General features: G+C 52.1%; 9 protein-coding genes across 9 annotated transcripts; 4 read left to right on the top strand and 5 right to left on the bottom strand.

The window, feature by feature from the left end:
- Positions 1-2,439: 2,439 nt before the first annotated feature.
- P170DRAFT_345488 (thioesterase family protein) lies at positions 2,440-3,612 on the bottom strand (the record flags this gene model as incomplete). The annotated part of the gene is given in 4 exon segments (XM_024843516.1): positions 2,440-2,796; positions 2,870-3,039; positions 3,244-3,253; positions 3,268-3,612. 4 exon segments carry the CDS (start codon positions 3,610-3,612, stop codon positions 2,440-2,442), a joined length of 882 nt encoding a protein of 293 aa, XP_024710571.1.
- Positions 3,613-4,182: 570 nt separating this feature from the next.
- Positions 4,183-5,062, top strand: P170DRAFT_36704 (electron transfer flavoprotein regulatory factor 1). Its single transcript, XM_024844784.1, has 4 exons — positions 4,183-4,302; positions 4,416-4,559; positions 4,646-4,658; positions 4,881-5,062. The coding sequence occupies exons 1-4, from the start codon at positions 4,257-4,259 to the stop codon at positions 4,930-4,932; spliced, it is 255 nt and encodes an 84-aa protein (XP_024710570.1). The 5' UTR covers positions 4,183-4,256; the 3' UTR covers positions 4,933-5,062.
- P170DRAFT_432801 (class I SAM-dependent methyltransferase) lies at positions 4,887-6,718 on the bottom strand. Its single transcript, XM_024848342.1, has one exon. It carries the CDS (start codon positions 6,374-6,376, stop codon positions 5,192-5,194), a length of 1,185 nt encoding a protein of 394 aa, XP_024710569.1. The 5' UTR covers positions 6,377-6,718; the 3' UTR covers positions 4,887-5,191.
- Positions 6,719-9,453: 2,735 nt separating this feature from the next.
- P170DRAFT_443107 (CCR4-Not complex 3'-5'-exoribonuclease subunit Ccr4) lies at positions 9,454-11,758 on the top strand (the record flags this gene model as incomplete). Its single annotated transcript, XM_024850510.1, has 2 exons — positions 9,454-10,507; positions 10,572-11,758. 2 exons carry the CDS (start codon positions 9,454-9,456, stop codon positions 11,756-11,758), a joined length of 2,241 nt encoding a protein of 746 aa, XP_024710568.1.
- Positions 11,759-12,497: 739 nt separating this feature from the next.
- On the bottom strand, positions 12,498-14,208 carry P170DRAFT_399284 (tRNA (adenine-N(1)-)-methyltransferase). Its single transcript, XM_024846275.1, has 4 exons — positions 14,073-14,208; positions 13,840-14,004; positions 13,684-13,754; positions 12,498-13,610 (listed from the first exon to the last, which is right to left on the bottom strand). Exons 1-4 carry the CDS (start codon positions 14,176-14,178, stop codon positions 12,624-12,626), a joined length of 1,329 nt encoding a protein of 442 aa, XP_024710567.1. The 5' UTR covers positions 14,179-14,208; the 3' UTR covers positions 12,498-12,623.
- A 244-nt stretch (positions 14,209-14,452) lies between these two features.
- On the top strand, positions 14,453-18,307 carry P170DRAFT_452707 (uncharacterized protein). The gene is made up of 6 exons (XM_024851293.1): positions 14,453-14,811; positions 14,883-14,959; positions 15,020-15,471; positions 15,535-15,638; positions 16,272-17,647; positions 17,711-18,307. The coding sequence occupies exons 1-6, from the start codon at positions 14,710-14,712 to the stop codon at positions 17,973-17,975; spliced, it is 2,376 nt and encodes a 791-aa protein (XP_024710566.1). The 5' UTR covers positions 14,453-14,709; the 3' UTR covers positions 17,976-18,307.
- On the bottom strand, positions 18,258-19,952 carry P170DRAFT_432793 (FAD-dependent oxidoreductase). Its single transcript, XM_024848341.1, has 3 exons — positions 19,445-19,952; positions 18,944-19,338; positions 18,258-18,844 (listed from the first exon to the last, which is right to left on the bottom strand). Exons 1-3 carry the CDS (start codon positions 19,628-19,630, stop codon positions 18,367-18,369), a joined length of 1,059 nt encoding a protein of 352 aa, XP_024710565.1. The 5' UTR covers positions 19,631-19,952; the 3' UTR covers positions 18,258-18,366.
- Positions 19,810-20,563, bottom strand: P170DRAFT_36578 (uncharacterized protein). The gene has a single exon (XM_024844724.1). The coding sequence runs from the start codon at positions 20,466-20,468 to the stop codon at positions 19,920-19,922; it is 549 nt and encodes a 182-aa protein (XP_024710564.1). The 5' UTR covers positions 20,469-20,563; the 3' UTR covers positions 19,810-19,919.
- Positions 20,553-21,598, top strand: P170DRAFT_470680 (uncharacterized protein; the record flags this gene model as incomplete). The annotated part of the gene is made up of 3 exons (XM_024852780.1): positions 20,553-20,785; positions 20,841-21,140; positions 21,205-21,598. The coding sequence occupies 3 exons, from the start codon at positions 20,553-20,555 to the stop codon at positions 21,596-21,598; spliced, it is 927 nt and encodes a 308-aa protein (XP_024710563.1).
- Between the last annotated feature and the right edge of the window lie 530 nt (positions 21,599-22,128).

Raw genomic sequence — 22,128 nt, 5'->3', positions numbered from 1 at the left:
GGGATGGAAATGCCCAGCCAATGAAAGAGATGACAGAGCAGTCGAGATAAGATACCCCCTTGGATCTTCATTCCAGCAGCCTGGGGGAAACGGTTGTTTGTGACTGCAAGCTCGATTTCACGAAGAATGCCCGTAAGATATTACGTACGGTATGGTATGTAAGATACAGCTCTGACGGGGTATCTTACCTTACGGTCGGGGAGTCTCCACTATAGCATCGTCATCGTCATCATCGCTGTCCCTCCATCATTCTTTCTCCGTACCTTCCTCACCGTCGGTGCGAAAAGAAAAGAAAGAAGGCTCTCCCTGTCAGTCCAGGTCAATCTGGCACAATGATGGCGTTGTTACGAGCCGCGCCTGCAGCATGTCAGATGGAGGGAAAACGAATGATTGTTTGTTCGCCAGCCTTGGGTGCACTAGGCTGAGAACCAAGGCAATGACGATCTACCATTTCCACCCTTAATTGGGCGACTCGTGGGAACGAAGGAAGACGCTGCGGTGGTCGACCTGGGCGAGCTGGCGATGCCCCGCAATTCTTTGTCAGATGATAGTGGCTTTGCTATGCGTCGACCGCTCATTGATCTGCTTCGTATGGAGGAGCAGGAGATGTACTGGCAGAAGTGGTCGAGTGGCTGACGACTGCAGACTGACGCTGCCTGGCAAGGATGGCGACTAACTGGGCGGATCCACGGATGGCGCTCCCGATTAACCCAGCCCCTAGCAAGTATTTTTTCTTTTTTTTTTTTTTTCGTCGCTCTGGTTTTGACTTTCGGCACTAGATTTTTAAACGGTCGATCATTTCGCTCAGGTTACTTTGCGAAGGACCAACGAACCCTGGTTCCGACTCACGCTGGGATACTAGGTCCGCTTGGCACAGGGTGGTTGATGCCTGATTGCGAGACGCTGCTGGACGAACATCCGTGCCACCAACTTACCTGCGTGAATATGGACTACGGAGTTTGCTTGATTCAGCCTGTACTAAATATAATGTTTCATCAGACTAAGAAATATCTGCACCAGAAATCGCCTGGGCAGGTACTCTCGCGGGCCAATCAGGCGACGGGCACGGGCTAGAAGGGTCTTCCTCGGCTTCCAGACGGGGTCCGGTGGGAATTATGGAGTCTTAAAATTCTGAAGGCAGGACTGGACCTGGTCCTCTCCCCGTGAAGTCTCTGATGCTTGACCTGTTTATTTTGCTAGGCTCCTTGGAGCTGGCTTTTCAACGGTTCAACCCGCCCACCAGAGCTTGGACGGTCCGGACGGAACTATTATACGTCGTATAACTATATATGATATAAGTATCAAGTACCTGGTTATTGCTATTTGCTACGTTCTACTAGGTAACACAGCCGACGGTCCTCGGCCCCCCTGGAACAATCATATTGTACAACACATTGAAGCATCCCAGTCCTTAAGATCTTCAAACTCTGTGAGTCATAAGGAAGAGATTTCCCCTTACCCAATTCCATTACCTCTCACCGTTGCTTCGCCAAATCGATTACGATTTTCTATTACCCAACGAGAATCCCGCCCGCGCAGCCACCGGGCCTCTTAGACCCGGGCGAGATCTGCATCGCAGGGTAGCGATTGGGAGCGATGCCTTTTTGCTCGTCCAATACCGATGGCCTGACGAGGGCCACTTGGCGAGCAAGCTTTTCTTGGCTCGGAGGGAAGACCGCCACAGTTGGAACATCCTCCGGACGTGATAATGAGATCAGCCCAACGTGGACGAGATCGGGTATGTTTCTGGGGGTATATCATTCTGCTGGACTTCGGTGTGTAGGGTCCTGCTACCTACCACGGAGTACCTATGATGGAGGATGTAGTGCTGGGTATATGTTTTGTAGTTTCCACGACGGACCGCCTCAGGCCCATAGCGTCCAGGATGTATATCCTGGCACTGCATCTTTAGAGGTTCCTAGGAGTTTCGTTCCCGCCTGTACCCCTCATTTACGAAATTGCTGAATCTGTTGAAATATTCCATGCTAAACATAATGATGAATGGAACCCTTCAATCCCTTCCAACGGTATAATTGCTTCAATGCAAGGGCACGATGGGCGACACCTTACCGACACACAGGACTCCGTAGGTCACACTGCATTCAACAAAGTTGAGAACGGTGATTTGATTATCTTAAGTTTGGAGAACATGCATAGTCGTTCTCCTTGCGTACATTTTGAATGATGTAAGGGAGGGAGAGAGAGCAGGCACTCTATAGAATACATGATCATCTGTGGGGTGTGTGACCGGGGAAGGTGTTCCTCATGATCAAGATAGACGCGGCCGTTTACCAAGGGATGGACAATAGGGGTGCATATTGTCATGAAGAGTGATCATATGATATAAAGACGTCGAGAAAATAAGATCGCTCAAGTCTGTGCATACCTATCAAGTATAAACCCACCTGATAACAAGCCACCAACCAAGCCTTGTTCTCTCTATTGCTTCGCCGACCCCGTATCCTCCACAGCGTCCTCCCTATCCCAGCTTTCGACTTCCAGCGTCCGAACCCGATCCTCGATTTCTAGTATGCGTTCTCGCCAGAACTTCTTAGCCTGCTCTTGAAGTTCCCACGTGGACTTGAACTGCTCCATCAAGAACGGCGGCAACGCTGTCTTCTTCCCCAGCTTATAATCGTACGTGACTATGTCCTCATGGATCCGAGCAGCGGGTCGCTGGCGAGACTCCGAGAGAATGATGGCTTGCAGGAAGAACGCATGCTGAGCGGAATGCGGTGATTCGGGGTCATGCGCCAGTTTATGGTAGACCGTTACCTGGTCGGGATAGGTCATGGGCTAGGGCAAGAGATGGCCAGTTAGCAAGCATCGTTGGATGTAGCCGGGCGTATGATCATGCGGGCAAGCATACAAATTTGTAGTCGATTTTGATACTACGCAGGATGAGCCCGATCCCGCGTGAGCTGACGAGGTTCATCCACTCCTTCTTGTGGGCAGGATCAATGTGGAGCGCGTAGTTGCGGGTGAAGTATACTCGCGCCGTTTCGGCATATCGGACATAGGTGACATTGTTTACATGGCCTAGAATAGGTCAACGGAGTCGTCTAGACCAAATGGGTTCGTTCAGGAGCTGGAATTCAGAAGTCAGAAGAAAGGGGGCGCATGTACCCTATTCAGATGTTAGTCCATTGACCAAACGAACACAGGGGGTCGATTTGCCCGTCCTTACCATAGTATCCTATATCCAAACACGATATTCCCCATATTAGCGCTTATTAATCTAACAAGGAAATATCTGATGCGCCCTACCATCTCCCCCCAAGCGACATTTTGTCTGAACAACCCCCTCCGCGTCGCATCGGTCAGATAACCCTCGCTGCCGGCAATTAACTCCCGCCAATCCCTCGCGATTTGTTCTAGTATATTCCCTGCTTCCTGGATCTGCAGCGGCTTCAGCCCAAACATCATACATTTCCCAATTCGTCGCTTGGTTGTAGTCAGCCACCGGGGATCGATGTCGTGGGGTTTCCGCGGTGTCTTCGGATCGGAGTGACGGGCATCTTGGAGGACAGGGGAGGTCGATAGGAAGCGGGTAAGGCGAATTGAGCCTTGAAAGGGAAGGATAGTTAGGCGCTGCCTGGGTAAGGTGCTCATCGTTATCATTGTCGTTGCGTGGAGTGTAGTTGTGTTGACAAGGGGCTGGGCTGGTCCTTGAAGCAATTCGCGGTCTACCCCATTGCGCCTAGCCTCGGCCTTTTCCCCGTCGGTTACTCAACCCCACTCGAGCTCTCCGCAGGGCGCGCTTCAAGTGTCACTCGGGGTTGGAAGCGAAAATGCCTACTCCGGTTCACTGTAGGATTGTATTAAAATATGACAGTACACTTCATAGAAACAAATATTAGCCATTCAATCCCCGGGAAATGCAGGCTAATGTGTTGAACTGCTAGGTCTCCTGCGCTGCATAGTCACAACTATATGCAATCTAGAAGCCGAGCTGTGTACTTCGTAAACACATTTATTATGTAGAACCATCATTCTCTCAAGGACTCAAGCACCAGCTAGTGGTCAATTGCAGTAATAACCCCCATATTTAACAGAAGAAGAACCAACCATGCCAAAGCCAGCAAACGCGAGAAGCAAACAATGGCCGTCCGGCTGGGTTTCTATTCTTGGCATCAAACAAGCGAAGACGTCACCGAGAATTATCTCCGGGCCAAGTCTCAACCTCTCGTCTCTCCGCTTCCCCAACTTCCTGTCTTCCTACATCTCTCACGAGGACCCCCCCGCATGGATCGAACATGACGAACCTCGAGCTGCGTCGGCAGGTAATCAACATCTACAAAGGTGAGTGCCTGCATGTCTTTCGACCGGCTGGCCCGCCGGAATGCCGGCACCCGATTCTGGAGCTACAGTAGAGCACAAACAAAAATGAAATTGAAACTGATCCTCTATGTTAGAGCTTCTTTTCCTCGGGCGTAACTACCCCCTTGGATACGGTTATTTCAGGGACCGACTGCACCGGGCATTTGCGTCCCAGTCGCATCTGGATGACGAGGAGCAGATACGGAAGGGGATAGCGAGGGCGGAGTTTGTCAAGAAGGGTATGTTGGATCTACTCCGTCACTGGCCTTTGTTTCGTCATATTCAAAACCAAGAGGAATCGTGGCTGACTCCCTTTGCGCTACAGAAGTTGAGGCATTGTAAGTTTTGTCTCTGTTCTTGTTTTGGGTCTGTTTGTTTCAACAACCTGCTGGATGCGACCCAATTAAAAACATGCCTACTATCCACACATGCACTGCGTTGGTTTGGAGAGCATGACAGGATGAAAATCTAATTCTATTATCCGTCATATCATCTACCATGCAGCTGTCATCCAAGACCATATCATTTCCTGAGCCACGGTACTAACAAAAAGCAACCAGGTATTATTTAAAGCGATATCGCACGTTGAAACAGCGCTATGAAAACAGATAGGGCCAGTTATGCTGTTGGGCATCAAGCGTTGACATAACAAGAAATAATAATGAACCAATGAAGAATATACATGTGAAAAGACCAAAAAGAAGAGAAACGAAAAAAGAAAAAAATAAAGTTGGGGTATCACCAATATGAACTGAGCAATGGTCACTGGCCCTGCACTTATTATGCAGTTTGCTTTCCTTTTCCTCGTCCACGCGAAAAAATCGATTTTTTTTCGAGCAATGTTCAAAATTCTGTCCTAGCTGGATGGCTTTCATTTCTTTCGACCCCACCAGGCGCTCACTTCCAGGCATTCTCCGTTGGCAAGGCCCCCTTTCTGGAACACATCTGCCATCATGGCGGTCCACCATCGGTCCCATTCGTCTCTACTCTTCCCGCTGGCCTCCATCAGCATGGGCTCCATGCCTTCGATCATTTGGATCACCGTCAAAAGCGCCGTGCGTCGGATGGATAGCTGGTCCGCGGTCAGCTGTTTGCGCGTGCCCTTGCCTTGTCCTTCTCGTTCCCACCGCAGCTCGCCCAGCGGGATCGCAATGCGACGGCTGTCAATGTTTTCTAGCACGTCGATCTCGGAGTTGAATGATAGGCCGATGGTCGCACACGGCAGCGCAGTAAGTTTGCGACGGTCAAAGGCCTTCTCGACCCAGGAATTGTAATCCTGCAGAAATTTGTTCTGGACTTTCGTAAAGGGAGTCGCGGACGAAAAAGTGTACGTCGCGGTCGCATCCGCGATTTCCTGTTCTCTCGAGGCCAATTTGCGAGCGGGCGCAGGATTGGGAAGCAACGATCGGAACACCCAATCGGAGTCCCAAACTTCCAGGATTCCGCCCGATTTCAGAACGCGCAACGGCTCGCTTAAGCCAGACGCCTGCTGGGCCGGACTGGAAGGACACATTCCCGCGTCTTTGATGAAGACAAAATCGAAGTACCCGTCGGGAAAGGGCAAACAGGGTTTGCGTAAGTCATGTCGCTTGAACTGCCAGTTTACGCCCTGTTTGCGCAGATCGGGCGCAACGGAAACCAAGTCCAGCCCGTGGAAGGAGACACTACGATGGCCGCGCCGGGCAAAGTAGTCATGACAGAGACTGGACCATAGACCCGAGCCGCAGGCAATCTCCAGAATGCGCTTTGGAGGCCCGTCTGCCGGGTAGGGAGTGCAAAAGGGACCGCCAAAGACGCGCATCAGCATCAGGGAGCGCAAGGTCTGACGATGGAGTTCGGGCAGATCGCATGGCAAGGGATATATACTGTCGGGGTCTCGGAGGTACGTGCGATCGCCCTGACGGATGAGAGGGTAGTTGGAGTAGTCGTGGAGGGAGGTAAGGGATGAGGTGGACGTCGCGGCCCCCCAGGTAGGGGCAGTCGAGCTGGTGGTAGAATGCAGGTCGGAGCCGGAGGTGGCTGCCGGTGCAGCGAACGCCGCAGTGCTGGCCGACATCATGTCCATGACCGAAACACGATCACCGTTTTCATCGATCAAGTGTTCGAGTGGTTCAGCAAGCAATGGTTGAGACGCATTCTCGTGCAACACGGGTTCAAGAAGGGGGGGAGACGAAACCAAGTGTAGGCGGGTGTCGAGGGGTATCGGGGAGCGGGCGAAAAAGATTAGATTAATATGAGCATTGTAGAGGCATGACCCAAAAACTCAGAAAGGACGGCCGTAAAATCAAGAAGAGAAAATTAGAGTTGTGGGGAGGGTGGCCGAAGGAAACAAGTTCGTTCTGGACACTTGTGGATGAGAGAGACTTGACCCATGCAGGGAATGGAATGAATTGAATAATGGACGAGGGAGGGGGCAAAAAAAAAAAAAAAAAAAAAAAAAAAACGGATATCGTGACAGGAACCTTGGCCAAGTCCCCCCTAGACCACCAACTCCACCGTCGACACTACCCTCATTATTACACCTCGACTTCGGGGATGGGATCCTGCGAAATAAGCCAACAGTCGCCACGGATTTCAGCCCTGAAAAGTTTACGCCGTACAACCTGGCCTCCAGCACTGACGACAGCCTGCAAAGTCCTCTGCAGGGTGCATACATACTAGGTACCTACATAATACGTACATATACTCCGTGACTGCCGCGACTCCGACGGACTAGGACTGTCTATTTTACAGGCGGAGAAAAGCGAGACTCGAACACAAGCCTTTATCTGAGGTTGTTTCAGCTCCCTAGCCCTAGACTGGTCCCCAAGAACGAGGACTAGTATCCTGACGGTTTCGCATGGCGGGTGTTGCACCGAATACGACGCCAACGTTTTGCTGGATTTTTCTTCTTCTTTTTTTTTCCCGCCTGTTTAAGTTTCCAGTTCCCAGTGTACTGGCAGTCTGGCTACCTGAGGTCGGGATTTGAGGGCCAGCGCAGGTCCCCAAGGACCAGAAAAATTGCCCCAAAGCCGTCCAAGGGCGTTGCCGAAGAGTGGAACCCAGCAGCGCGGACGGGTTACCTATTCCGATCGCTCGTTCTGCCCAGGATGAAAATTATGGCGACCCAAGGCCCAACCAACGGTCCCGGTTGGCCAGGCTAACGTAGGTACAGACTTTGATAGCGGCCGGGCTATCGTTGACCGGAGACTTTAGATCGAGGGCGAAGGGGGGAACAATTGAACCAGGGTGAACAATGGAAATAATTAATAAATGAGGCGATGGATCTGGATTTGAATTAGTGTCCATCGAAAGTCCAGCTTGAGAGTGCTGACATCATGACAGGCGGCGAGTCTCCTGAGCCATGGAAATTGCAATTCCCGCCGCCTGCGTTTTCAGGAATCCATCTCGGGTGGCGGTCCGGTTGCCGGGCACGTGCTGGGTGCGCCGGTTGGCCTGAGGCCAGGATCATTACGGGTGCGCTTCGACCTCGTCGGTTCCTTAAGAGTACGGAGTAAGCCAGATGAAGTTTCACGAGTCTCGGCAGGGTCTCTGGGATTGCTGGTCTCAGGCCGTTGATTGCATTGTCACGTGGCGAGCGATCTCTATCATCTCCCATCCAAGATTTTATCTCTGACTGAACAGTAGATATACCGTCTTGTCGGCTGGACCCTGAAAGCACAGATCGACCCCGTACCACGACCCCGTGGAATCCGTCGCTCTCCTTTTCTTGGCCGCGCACCTAAGATCCTTGGTTTGGCACCTGCCGAATTATTCATCTTTCGATTGCGTTCACTCGTCCGGTTCATCTGACGGGGTATACAGCCTGTGGATATACATGGGAGGAAGCAATTCATACGGTGGTCCTTTGGGGTCCCCCAAGCCCCTGACTATTTACGGAGTATCGAGGAGATTGGAATTGAACCCCTTCCCTAAATCCAGGTCATACCTTGTCACAATCGCCGGGACCCATTGGTTCGGTAGCGCCGTAGCAGAAAGAACCCTGTAGCCCCGATCGGTAGAGCACGCCCAAGTATGATCTATCGAAATAGACTGTGAATATACTTCTGCTACCTACCCACCTAGTATGGAGGATCAAATACTAGTTATTTTCGGAGGCTCTATTGCGGGCATGATCCCTTATTACCCCACATGTAAATATATTGTTCTCCAAGCCAAGGTCGGTGCTAGTTCTCCTGCTCTCCTGCTAGCATTTCAATTATGGCCACAGGATCATTTGCGGCAGTCCTAGTTTGTTGACGCAAACCCTGTCTGTGATCGTTCAACTATGCAGGGACATGCAAGGAGCCTCCGTTCCACCCCGTAACGTAGCTTATATGAGTTACTATTATGGAACCCAGGAGGCATGGGATAGTTACGTAGCCCCTGTCACCGGCACGTTCGTACTCGTTCGAGGGAGCGATGTCCGAATGGGTGGAAAGAGGGAGGCATAGGGAAGGGCGCTGAATCAATAGTCGGCACCAGGGATCAGGGTGACCTGTCAATCCGGGCCAGGGAGGGGACGCAGGCAGGCCAACCCACGGAGGAGTTCAGAGGCATTCGCGATGAAAGCGACTCGAAGCCGGTCTTGGCGCTTGTCATCGGCGGCGAATCACGCGGGCGGATGCCACCTCACGTGACCGAGCGACTCCCGCCTTCGATGCAAACCACTTCGACAGCGTCAAGGCGACAAGTCCTTCGTCTCGACCAGCCGCCGGCCTCTCTGCTGCCTCCTTTGTAAAGCCTCTCTGTGCGTCTCTCCTGCCTGCCTGGTATCAATTCTCAACGGCTCTTCTTCTAACCTCCCGTGCCGGTCTCTCGCCAGATCGCTGTCGCCCGCTGTTGTGACTCGTTCGTCCGACGCCGGCCCCTATCGTTCGACCACCGATCGCCCCTCCGCTCCGGCTCTTTGACTACCACCGAGGTCAATCCAGCCCCGTGTTTATCCCAGTCGACAGCTGCCGTGGTATCGGGGAAAGCCTCACATCCAGGGTGGTTCCGTCTCAGGACCCCATGTTGAAGAGAAGGAGAGAACGTATCCGATCCCCGACTCCTCTCTCGCCTGCCACCACTCTGAGCCCGACATCCCACACCTCCGCCGGCTCCGACTCCCCTCGCCAAATCATCAAGTCACGGTCTCGTCTGCCACGTTAAATGGCAGATGGTACCTACAGGTTCCAGCAGCCTGGGGCCGGGCAGTTCTTCTTCCAAGCGCAACAACCTCACCAACGGCACCTAGTTCGGAACGGAACCAACTCTCCAACTGGGAGACTAAAATTCAACCAGGACGCCCCCTCTCCTTCTCGATCCCCCCCTATTGGACAGGCGGCGGCCCTCAACCCCTTCACCATGTACACGCAGACTCACCAAGGGCAGCATGTGATGATGAACGGCGGCCAGGCCCACCAGCGGTTTGGCATGCAGATTCCCAAGTTCCAGTCGCAGAGCCACCATCCACACCCCGCTCAGCAAGCCCATCACCACACGCACCACAACCAAGCTTCCCACAACATCAATCACCAGCACAACTTCTCCAGCGGGGCATTGGCTGCCGCTACGCCACATTTCACCCCGGGCCACCTCCAGAATGGGGCCCACGCTAACATTGACGACGATATCGATGAGTCCATGAACGAACACTGGCAGCAGCAGCTCCAGCTGGCTGCCGAGTCCCGCCAGGCTAACTCCCCGCACTACTACGCTCGGGCGGTCGCTCAGCAAGCAAAGGGCATTCAGATCGCCCCCAGTCAACCCGAAACCCAGGAAAACGGAGCCGACGGCCGGAATGGGGTGGCCAAGACCAAGTCGGCGCCGAAGCAGGGCTGGCGTGCCCTCGACTTTGGCGGGCAAGGATTGCGTGCGCTGTCTACATCTCTGTTCAGTTACGATTTCCTGGAGAAGCTGTACCTGGGTCACAATAAACTGAAAGTGCTTCCCTCGACAATCGGAAAGCTGCGCAAACTAGAGCACTTGGATCTGTCCCACAATGATCTTACCGAGTTACCCGAGGAGATTGGGATGCTGACAAGTCTGAAGAAGCTGCTTCTGTTTGACAACCACATTCGCACGCTCCCGTACGAAATGGGCTATCTCTACCGGCTGGATACGCTGGGCATCGAAGGTAACCCCTTGAACGACGTCCTGAAGTCTCAGGTTGTGAAAGAGGGTACGAAGGCTTTGATCAAGTATCTGAGAGAGGAAATGCCAGGTTCGTTTTGCTTATCGATAGATGTACTCATTTCCACCCCACAATGCTAACGTGGGGCCTACAGTTCACCTCCCGCCTCCGGACAGAGACTGGGTGATTCTCGACGAGACCGCCAACTCCTCCAACAATCCGACAGAGAAAGTCACCGTTCTCTCTCTCAACGCCCTATGCGATTCCTCTGCGACGCAGTCCCATTTTGGCTATACCCCGTCTCGTGTTTTGTCGTGGGAGTTCCGAAGGGAGCTTATCCTGAGCGAGTTAAGGTCACACGATTCGGACATCGTTTGCCTGCAAGAAGTCGACCAAGGCAGTTACAATGGCTTTTTCAGGGAGCAGTTGGCGTATAACGATTATAAGGGCGTGTATTGGCCTCGAGGACGAGCCATGGGAATGCAGGAAGAGGAAGCAAAGTCGGTCGATGGATGTGCCACATTTTTCAAGGGAAGCAAATTTATCCTTTTGGATAAGCAGATGATCAATTTCGGACAAACGGCTGTACGGCGACCCGACGCTAAAGGGCAGGATGACATCTATAACCGACTCTGGCAGAAGGATCACATTGCGGTTGTGTTGTTCTTGGAAAATCGACTGACGGGCTCCCGCTTCATCATCGTCAATGCCCATCTTTACTGGGATCCGGCCTTCAAGGATGTCAAGTTGATTCAGACCGCCATCTTGATGGAGGAACTCACGAAGCTCTCCGACACGTACTCGAAGTGGCCGGCATGCACCGACAAAGCTGCCTTCCGATTCTCCGAGGCGGAAGGGGAGGAGGCTGCCACTCCACCGGAACCCGCTCCGTCAGTGGAATACTCCAGCGGCGAACAGATTCCGCTCTTCATGTGTGGTGACTTTAACTCTTCACCCGGCTCCGCTGCGTACAATCTTGTTTCGCACGGAGGGCTGTCGGAAGAACACCCGGATCTGGAGAAACGTCTTTACGGCAATCTCAGCCGGGTGGGTATGACCCATCCTTTCAAGTTGAAGTCTGCCTACGGCTCGATTGGTGAGTTGAGCTTTACGAATTACACGCCCGATTTCAAGGCCATTCTGGATTACATTTGGTATACGTCGAACACGCTTCACGTGTCGGCGCTACTTGGAGAGGTGGACAAGGAGTATCTCCGCCGAGTGCCCGGGTTCCCCAACTATCACTTCCCAAGTGACCATATCGCATTGTTTGCGGAGTTTACGGTTAAAGGGAAAAAGGGAAAGGTTGTGGAGGCGGATTTTGGACCGCAACGGAATTGAGGAAATGGAGCATGTCGAAATCTTATGAGACTGGTGTTTGTGTAGCCGGTTTATCTTGTTATCTCGGAATCTTTGGGGGCTTTTTTCGCGTGTCTGTGGTGTTTTTTGCCAATTGCACATCTTTTTTTATTCTGCTTTCTTTTCTTTTTTTCTCCATCCTTCATCCTTCATCTCTCTTTCTGCTTTCTCCCCATCTCTTATCATCATTCTTGTGAGTCTTTTTTGTTACTGCTGCTGTCGCCAGAGGGCCTATGGGCAATCCAACCTCAGTATCTTTTCTTCTCTTTGATTTTCTTTCTCTTTCTCTTTCGTTTTCTTTTCTTTGTTTTTTGGAAAGTAGTTCAAATGGCGTGGCAGTATTTTCTTGTTTGGCATGTCTTAGGCTATGACTACGCTCTTCTACATGACCTCGCATTTCTTCAGTTACATGTGTCCATCTTCTTATCATTATGACTGTTTCGTGTTCTTTTCGCAATTTTCTTTTTTCTTTCATGTCATGTTTGATGTGTTCGGCTTTTGCCGGGTCGGTTGCCTAGAGACAGGGTAAGGTTAGGATGAGTGAACTGAAGGACAGTCGGTCCTCGTCTTTTGTTCTCTCTTCGGCGAATGGGGTTCTCGTCTTGTTGTCTCTGTTGACTTGGTTTATCTAGTCTCGAAAGTCCATTTCGCAGTTCTAGTCAAAGTAGAGTGACGCTTCTTCTTTTCTGGGTCTTCTAGTCCTTGGAGTATAGTAGAGTTTGAACAGAGTGGTATGCGTGCATGCTATGCAAGTATAGTACAGTCGCGGTCTAGTCTAATCTATCATGTAGTTTGAGTAGTTCATATGGTATAATACAAAGGGGGTATTCAGGATACGATTGATGCATCAGCCAATCCGTCTCCAGATGCCAACAAACCCTCCGCCCACGATGCGATTCCCGACCTTCGGCCGGCAGACAAGCACGCCGTCATCGCGGGGTGCGTCTTCCACGGGGATCGAGACGGAGTCGTCTGCGTCTTCTCCAGAAGCCTCCTTAGTCCCCTCGGCTTCATCGGCGCCCTTTGTCCACGACGACGGATCGGCGCGGGACTTCTTAACCGCATGTCGAACATCCCATTGTCGGCCGCCACTGATCCCGGCGCCCAGCTCCACGACCTTGTCCATGGTGAACGGCAGGTTCTGTTTCCGGATGAGATCCACGCAGTCGCCGATCTGCGTGATGCTGGGCATGAAGACGGCCAGGATGCCGTCGGTTCTCAAGATCGGAGCCACGTGCGGGATGCGCTGATGCGCGGACGGCATGTCGAGAATGGCGTGGGTGAGGAACGGCTCGACGCTGGGGGTGGTCAGCGAGAGGAGCGATTTCGGGGTTCGTTGCTGGATCTGCTCGGCGATCCAGTTCTCTGCGTGTCCGACGTAGAAATCGACGTTTCCTGCGTAGATTCCGCGCCGAAATCCCCGGACGATCTTCTCCGCGCGCGCCGAGAATGTGGGCGATACGTCCACCGTGTGAATGATTGCTCGACGCTGCGAGCGCCAGACATCCCACTGTTCTTGCAGAGGGTCTGGCGAGGAGTTTTCCGGCTCGACGACGTCCGACTTGCCGCCATCTTGACCCTTTTGGCCCTTTTGATCATTTTGCTCATCGGAGCGCAGGGGACGGCCTTCTAGGTGTTTGATCTGGGATTTGGGAGGAATTGATGGTGGTGCTGTGTTTGCTGCCTGGATGGCACGGGAGAGGTGTAATGTGAGAGAGCCATGGCCGGTGCCTGATTCTAGGATCTCCAACGGAGGTAGCTGGTCTCCCTCGGCGGGAGGAGTGACGTGGATATCGAGAAGGGAGACGATGAGGTCGGCATCGTGGCCGTAGATCTACTCGGTATGATAAGTTTTTGTTTTGTTTTGTCTTTTGCAAGTCTCGTGGCCGCAAGAATTGCGCTCATACCGGCGTTACCAGACGAGGCGTCATGGAGACATATTCTTCGAGCGTGGGATGCGTGACTCGGACATCAGGACCTAGTAGACACGGCGAACATTGAATTGTCAGCCTTTTTTTCCTCCCCGTGTTCAATTCGGCCATAGCATCTGGCGGAGTGCCAACCTTTATGCGCTTGGATGCGATCGCGGACTTTCCGGCCGATGACGCTTTCGTGTAATAGATGGCCGCGAGGGAGTTCCGTTTTCTGATTTTTGCGCAGGGGCTTCGTCAACTTGACATTTTTTGCTTGGGCATTTTTTGTTGGATGAACGACGACACAGTCCCCCTCTAATGAGAATCACGCAATGGATTAGCATGGGCCGTTGAATGAGGCGAAGGAACAGAGCGAGCGGTACCGCAGAACCGAGAGAAATCGATATCGATCGACCTCGCAAACTTCGAGGGAGGTCGGGCAGGAGTCAATCCAAAGACCCGCCGCAGGGATTGTAGCAAACGAGCCATTTGATTGAACTGGAAGAATGCCGGGGGAAGATCGAAGGACCCCGAGAGAACGGTGGAAATCGGTGGACGAGTTCCTGACGGGGCTAGTCCCTGGCAGGGAAAGAAAAAAAAAAAAAAAAGAAAAAGAAAAAGAAAAAGAGGACCCATAATTATCTCACTATGGGGAATGCAATTTAGTGTGCCGCATGGGCCCTGATTGCCCGGATTCCTTTCGCGGGGTCTTTCGCCCTCAGTCGCATTCCTTCTTTTTCTTCTTTCGCCCCTCTCTGCCAGCCTTGGATTTGTTAGAACCCGGTATGTATAGAAGTCTCTCCTCGTTCTCTCCTCGATCTCCCATTTCAACGGTTCCTTGACCAGGCTCGATTTGTTGATTGCTAATGACAAACGTTGGCAATCGATGTCTGACTTTGAGGGTGCCCTTGTTGATGGTGGCGATGATGATGCTTTAAAGAAATAGTTGTCGCAGATGGCTAATATAGATCATCTCGCCATTCCTAGTCATCCTTCTACTTTGCGATAAATTGCGTGACCATGAGTGCCTCAACTCTTCCTTACATGAAGACCAACCCTCAGGTCATCTTCTTCACCGATTTTGATGGGACGATCACTCTCGAAGATAGCAATGACTTTTTGGTACCTGCCAATTAACCGCATGACTCTTGTTCTTGACGCCCTGATTAGAAACTGACGGAGCACGTTCCCAGACCGACAACCTCGGATATGGACAGCAAAAACGCCGACAGGGCAACTATGACGTTCTGGAGGGCAAGATGAGCTTCCGGTATGCTGGAGCGCATGTCACCTCTGTCGGTTGATTACATACTGATCCTCTGGATTCCAGCGATTCTTTCCGCGAAATGCTCGACAGTGTCAAAACCCCCTACAACGAGTGCATCGCGACGTTGCAGAAGAACATGAAGTTGGATCCGTACTTCCTTGAGTTCTACAAGTGGTCCAAGGAGAACAACGTGCCCATCGTGGTTCTGTCCTCTGGAATGGTGCCGATCATCCGTGCTCTTTTCGAGTCCTTCCTGGGCGAGTCCCCTGATGACCACCTTCACATCGTGGCCAACGACGTGGAAAGCCGCGACGGCAAGGACATCAACTCCGAAGGTGGCTGGCAGATCAGGTACCATGACGAAAGCCATTTCGGTCATGACAAGTCTCGCGAGATCAAGCCTTACGCCGCACTGCCGGACAATGTGCGCCCTACTCTGCTGTATGCAGGCGATGGCGTTTCCGACTTGTCTGCTGCTTCGGAAACCGACCTTCTCTTCGCCAAAAAGGGCAAAGGTGAGTTTCTCTGTGCAAGGCCTTTTGCCATCCCCGCGCTTGCGATGTGCTGACTTCATTTAGATCTGGTGACATTCTGCGAGCGTCAAGGACAGCCGTACACTGTCTTTGAGAGCTGGGAGTCTATCCTTGCCACCACGAAAGACATCCTAGCCGGCAAGGTGTCGGTGAAGAAGGCGGCTGATAACAAGGCCTAGTTTTGTAGACGGATCTGTCGAATACATGATCCACGATAGATACAGTATATAGATCGGGATAGAAAGAGGGGGGATAGAACCGAGGTACGCACATACATACATACACATATATACCTATATATACCTATATATAACGTGGAGACTTAACGAATAGACCAAATAGGGTGATATAAATAATTCAATACTCTGTAGTTCGTATGGTCCATCGCCTGTAGCCCAAAGTGGCCCAAATGGCCCAATTCCTGGCCAGCCTGAGGCCGACTCCGGTGACCGCCTTCCGGATCGATGACCCCCCCCCCGGCCAAAATAACGGCGGCCATTCGTTTCCCTCGACGATCTTCCTTCTCGTCTCTAAATTATGGCCCCTTGAGATGACCTGACGATAGGTCTTCTTCTTGGTGAGCCCGCAGAAAGCGTCTACCTGTTTGAGTATACTCCACCATGCTTCAGCGCCTGGTCGCTTTTCATTCCTTTAAAGCTTTCCGGGGAAACTAATCTACTATCATGGCACGCCGACTTGTATGCATGCTCTCTCCCCTACCTCCTCATCACCCACGTTGTCTCATCAATAGACATCGGAAATTAATCGAGGCTTTCTTCTAGGTTCGTGCGGGCGTGCAGCTCGCTATATTTGCCGCTTTTGTTCTACTTCTTATCGTAACTTTGGATAACCGATTTCGCGTTTTACCGGACTCCATCCACGAACACCTTCCGTCCCATTATGCCGGCTTCGTTGTGACCGATGTGGTCGTTGTGACGTGCTCGACTATTAATGTATTCTCCGGCTGCAAACCAGACTCGCCGACATGGTCGCAAGTCGAGAAGGATCTCTATCTGCATACAGGCTGGACCTCCACTGCCTTCGTTCGATTCGAGCACAAGAAAGAGGAGGATCTGCTTCCTGCCGACAAAGTTGTCATCGATCTGAAGATCGGCCGACTCGTTCCCGAATCGACCCCTGAATCTAAGAACAAGGGCGAGGAGTGGGAGCAAAGGCAAGGTGGCATCTGGCTGAAAAGGACGGCGAAACGCCATGCAAGTGATTCGCAGTCCGTCATTACTTCGGTCGATGTCCTCTTCGGCGCCGATGCGGTCGATCCACGACTGGGCTGGGAGGTCAACGGCACCCCGTTGCTGCTGGATAGTCGAACGGAGGAGCTGGAGACTCGCATCAGCGTGCGAAGGGGAGACCTTCCCAAGGCTAAGAAGCCAGTCCCTCGAATCAACGATAATGGTCGATTTAAAGTCATGCAATTGGCCGATCTACATCTTAGTACGGGTCTTGGAGACTGCCGAGACCCTGTTCCGGCCGAACCTGTGCCGGGACAGAAATGCGAAGCCGACCCACGAACGCTCGAGTTCGTGGAAAGACTCCTAGATGAAGAGCAGCCAGATATGGTCGTGATGAGCGGAGATCAGGTGAATGGCGAAACTTCTAAAGACGCACAGAGCGCGCTCTTCAAGGCGGTCAAATTGCTCGTTGACCGCAAGATCCCTTATGCCGCCATCTTCGGCAATCATGACGACGAGGGTAACCTCAAGCGGGCTGCCCTTATGACCATCTTGGAGGACCTACCGTACTCACTATCATCAGCTGGCCCTGAAGAAGTGGACGGAGTCGGTAATTACGTGGTCGAAGTCCTTGGTCGCGGAAAGACGGCCCATTCTGCCTTGACTCTTTACCTTCTGGACACTCACTCCTACTCCCCCGACGAGCGACAGTTCCGAGGCTATGACTGGGTGAAGCCCAGTCAGATCCGGTGGTTCAAGAACACCGCTCAGGGTCTCAAGAGCAAACACCACGAGTACACCCACATGCATATGGATGTGGCGTTCATTCATATCCCTTTGCCTGAGTACCGCGAGTCTCAGAATTACTATCGGGGAGATTGGTCAGAAGCGCCTACCGCCCCCGGATTCAATTCGGGATTGAAGGATGCGCTTGAGGAGGAAGGGATCCTCTTTGTTAGTGCCGGACAGTAAGTTATAACGCCGCCTAGGGAATAACTGGGCATATTTGAGGGCTAACTTGACGTCTCTAGTGATCATGTCAATGATTACTGCATGCTGAACAAGGACACAAACGAAAAGCCGTCTCTTTGGATGTGCTACGGCGGTGGCTCCGGATTTGGAGGCTACGGGGGCTATGGCGGCTACGTTCGGCGTATCAGATTCTTCGATTTCGACATGAACTCGGGACGAGTCATGACTTACAAGCGGCTTGAATATGGCCAAACCGAGGCGAAGATCGATGAGATGATGATCGTCGACGGGGGTATTGTGAAAGGACCCGGGGAGGACAATTAAAAATTGCATTTGTTTATCAACTATTCTCTCAACTCGGAAGAATTAAAGGGAGGGAGGGGGGAATCTCTATATTCTCATCTGCTAACCGTGAGCGAAGGTTTGCTCTCCTGGGACAGAGATCTTGCGCTCATATGATGTATATCTAATATGCTTGCGTGGTCATTTATACTCATTCGTGAGTATCATGCGCAGCTCTGTTTCCATTTTCTGGCCGATGTGGTCGTTTGATACCTGTATAGGAAGCGAATGGAGATTCGCCAAATACGAAGAATCTTTCCCATTTGACATCTGTGAATCTTGTCTCTGGAATGTAGTATGTATTAAAAAGATGTACACCGAGATATCCTTCCCCGGCAGAACCAGACCAAGAAATCCGCAAGACTCAGAAAGATCACCACCACTTCTCGAAGAACACATTTTCTTTCGTCGAGCCCAAACCCCCTAAGACATTCACCAATTCATCCGTCATCTTTGGCGGGCCACACACGTAGTATACTGTATCATTGGGATTGGCTTTTCCATCTGATCCCGTTAGAGTCTTCTGCAAATCACTCTCGCTAATTCGGCGCGAATGAACCGTGAGTTCTGCCGGGTTCTCCTGTAGCAGGCTGGATTGATCGCTGGACAGATTGGTAAGAAAGAGGTTGAGAGAGATCCGTAGACGACGGGATTGTGATTGACCGCGGATGATCTGACGGAGTCGCGAGAGGAAGAGGACCTGGGCAAGGTATGATTCGGAAGATGCCGTGGATGTATCAGTCGATGGGGGCAACTTGGTGGAGTATAAGAGGTGAATGTTGAAGGGGTGTTGCAGAGCTGTGATCTCATCGACATTGTTGTTCAGGTGGGAAAGGATGGAGATGATGGGACTAGGTTTTCCTGTTAGATGTTTTGGACATAGCAAATCGGATGTATATAGTAGTTGATTTGATATCATTTGCTCGTGATGACGGGGAGGGAGAACCTACTTGATACCCATCCCACCAGCAATCAAGGTCACATTCCGAACTCCTTCAAGATTGAGTCCCGACGGGGGCCATACAAAGCTGCCTCCGACGCGGACGGTCAATTGCTTCCCTTGGATTTCACTTTGGGGCTGCCAGAGCCAAGCACTGGCCGGATTTTCCGGTGCGTGCTGAACCGCCAGCTCTACGTAAGGGGGTCTTCCTTGAGATTCAATGGCAGAGAGCCCAGCCTCGTCCTCACCTCCGGTGGAGAACTCAGTCGCTGGCTCTGGGGCTGGCAACACCTGAGCATCGGCGGGTGTGGAGGTGATGCTGAACCCACCGGCGCGGGAGACGGACGGGATATGCACGTCTAGCCATTGGCCAGGGAGAAAGGAGAATGGTTGAGGAGCAGAGGACTGGAGTTAAGCGTAAGTATCTGTATAGTAACTCAAAGCATGCATGGATATGTAGTAGAGTGTATTATAGCACACAAGGGATGGAATATTACGAGCATGTACTTACCTCGGCATCATCCGACTCGGGGGTCTCTACATTCTGAGGGGGAATGGCTAACTGGAAAAGTCGAACCGATGGATTGACCTGTTCAATATGGGAGAGATGCACATTGTAGAGTCGGTTCTGTCGGGGCTCAGCAGCCGTGCGCTCCAGATGAGGCACCGAAGTCTTCTTGCCGCCGGACGAGGTCATCGGGAGTGACGAGACGAGCCGATGTGACGCGATGAAAGAACGGTGGAGTTGCAGCAGTTGGCGTCGCATTCGGAATGGAGTCTGTCTGGATGGAATCCTGGGAGGGTTGGTGTCTTGGGGACGACGGCGGACGAGTGGAGGAGCGATCGAATGACGTCTCCCCGCATTCTTCGTCTCTCTCGTCTTTCCCTTCTTCTTCTTCTCCCTCTCCTCTCCTCGACCATCTACTGCGTTCAGCGTATTCAATCACCACAGAATCATATCATGATCGGATCGACAGTTCTCGCATCTACCACGCCGGAATCTCGTACTTTTGAGCCCAGCCCAGCAATGCAAAAGCAATGCATGCGCCGTCACAGATGGCAATCTCCACACGGGCGCTTACTTCGATGACAGGCCCCGTGCAATCCCACCAGTCCTGTTGCGCCGATGCGCTCTGCTCGACCATGCAGATCACCATCGCTATCACACGGCCTAGCGTGTGACGGCTACTGGCCACTTCTCTCGTTCTGCCGCCCCATTGGTGACAGACCCTCGTCCTCCCTCCGGTGCTGGCGCTTTTCGGACAACAAGCATTGGCCAGATGCACCTCTGGGAAACATTTCGCTCGGTTGCATTCTCGTCGCTGAAGCGCTGCCCCTCTTCTGATCCCTGACCATGGTCCGTACGGAGGAGATGGCCGACCCTGCCGGTTGCTGCGGCGCGGCGCTCCATATCTACGGCGCCTGCCCGGCTGCTTTTCCAAGACTTCGTGCTTGGGATTTCTCCCGTTGCGATCTGATTTTCTTGGATCGTCTGATGAGTGTGCTCTGAATGCCCAGCCAGCCGGCCTGGCCATCACCAACAGAATCCGACCGACTGCATCAGCAAAATTAAGGCCCGGCAGAGCTCAAATACTCCGGTTTCAGATAACACCGCCAATATGTACTTCCCTCGGAATTGGCGCAACCACAATCTCTTCTATATCCTAGTGGCCATCGAGTTCCCTCTCACCGTGATCATCTTGACATTCGCGGGTATTGCCTCCCATGACACATACCGGACCAAGCTATGGCAGGATGGCGCAGACAACGGCTTCAACAGTGCCCCCGATGAGGTTGTCTACGCCGCTGCAAACTACCGGTCCTTCAAGGTTCCTATGGTCTGGAGTACATTGTACGTCCATCGCCTTTGCTGTTGATTCCGGCGATCATTTGCTGACAGGTGACAGTATTACCGACTATAATCTAGTGCTGAGCGTTTTGAGCACTTTTTTTATGATAACAAAGGCCGCCGTCCATGTCCTCCGCATTTTCTATCCGCCCTTGTCGGTCATCATCCATGCCGGCTTGTTCGCACTCTACATCGCTTCTGCAGCGTACCAGGCCGGCAGTGATACATCAGACCCTAAACACCCCCAACGAGGTCCTCCATGGTACATTACGAAGAAATGCTCCGTGGCCTCAAATCCCGGCAATGTGGGGTATTGCCAACAGGCAAAAGTGCTGTTTGCTTTCACCATAATCATAATGTGAGCGATTCCCCCCTCGGCGCACCGTTACCATATAAGTTCTTCGAACTAAACGTTTCTCCAGTGTCCTCTACTTCGTCGAAATGGTCATCAGTGCCCACTCCTGTATCCCCACGGAAGAGGAGCGAGCCGAGTACGCCGAGCGCCGCGAAGAAAAGAGAACCATGAAAGAATATGAAGACATGGTGCTCAAGTCCCCCATGATTCCCATGACTCCCGCCGCACCTCCTCCAGAGGCGATGCAGGGGACACAAGCGCCGCCCATGATGACACCCCGCAGCCTTGCTTTCAACCGACTGGGTCGTGACTCGTCAGATCTTCCCCTTCGGGAGCATTTCAGTTCGCCGAACCCGCGTCGCTCGTTGCACCAGGAGTCGGCGGAGACCCTGACGCCGGGGCATCAGGCCCCAGTTCAGACGTATTTTCCGCCGCCACCCAAAAAGGCGGCCAAGACGTGAGAGGGCTTCGCTTGCCTGTTCAGCTGTCTGTAGGGTCTCGATTCGGTGTGACATGTTGACCGTTATTGCCTGTCGATCGAGAAATTTTGAGCCCTGATCGACGGTGAGATGTCACGATGCATTAAGTCTAAACTGCTTTTTATATATCCTCCATCTTCCCGATTTGCATGCTGGTCGACTGGTTTTCTTGATTTGAAATACCCCCCTGCTGGCACTAGTAGCTCTCAGGGTGCGGTGAACGAGGCGACCAGTCACGGTGTTAATACTACTTTTATGACACAGCCTTTGCTTTTTTCTCTTCTCTTTCCAATCTGCTTGTTTATACCATTCCTGCGAAATATGCCTTTATGACCAAGTAGTTAATATGGCTCTCAATTCACATTTGGTTCGAGATATCAATACACACAGGTCCTCGTAGTCGCACACAAATTTCATTCCATCCATGGAAAATCTCATCAACATCATCTGTCCAACGCATATGACAAGAAGGGGGGAAACAGTAACAGAAAAAGAGAGATAAAAAAAAAAGG

The sequence above is a fragment of the Aspergillus steynii genome, assembly GCF_002849105.1.
Source record: "Aspergillus steynii IBT 23096 chromosome Unknown P170scaffold_1, whole genome shotgun sequence".
NCBI lineage: Eukaryota > Fungi > Ascomycota > Eurotiomycetes > Eurotiales > Aspergillaceae > Aspergillus > Aspergillus steynii.
The sequence above is the reverse complement of the archived record's forward strand: the minus strand, read 5'-3'. Positions and strand labels throughout refer to the sequence as shown.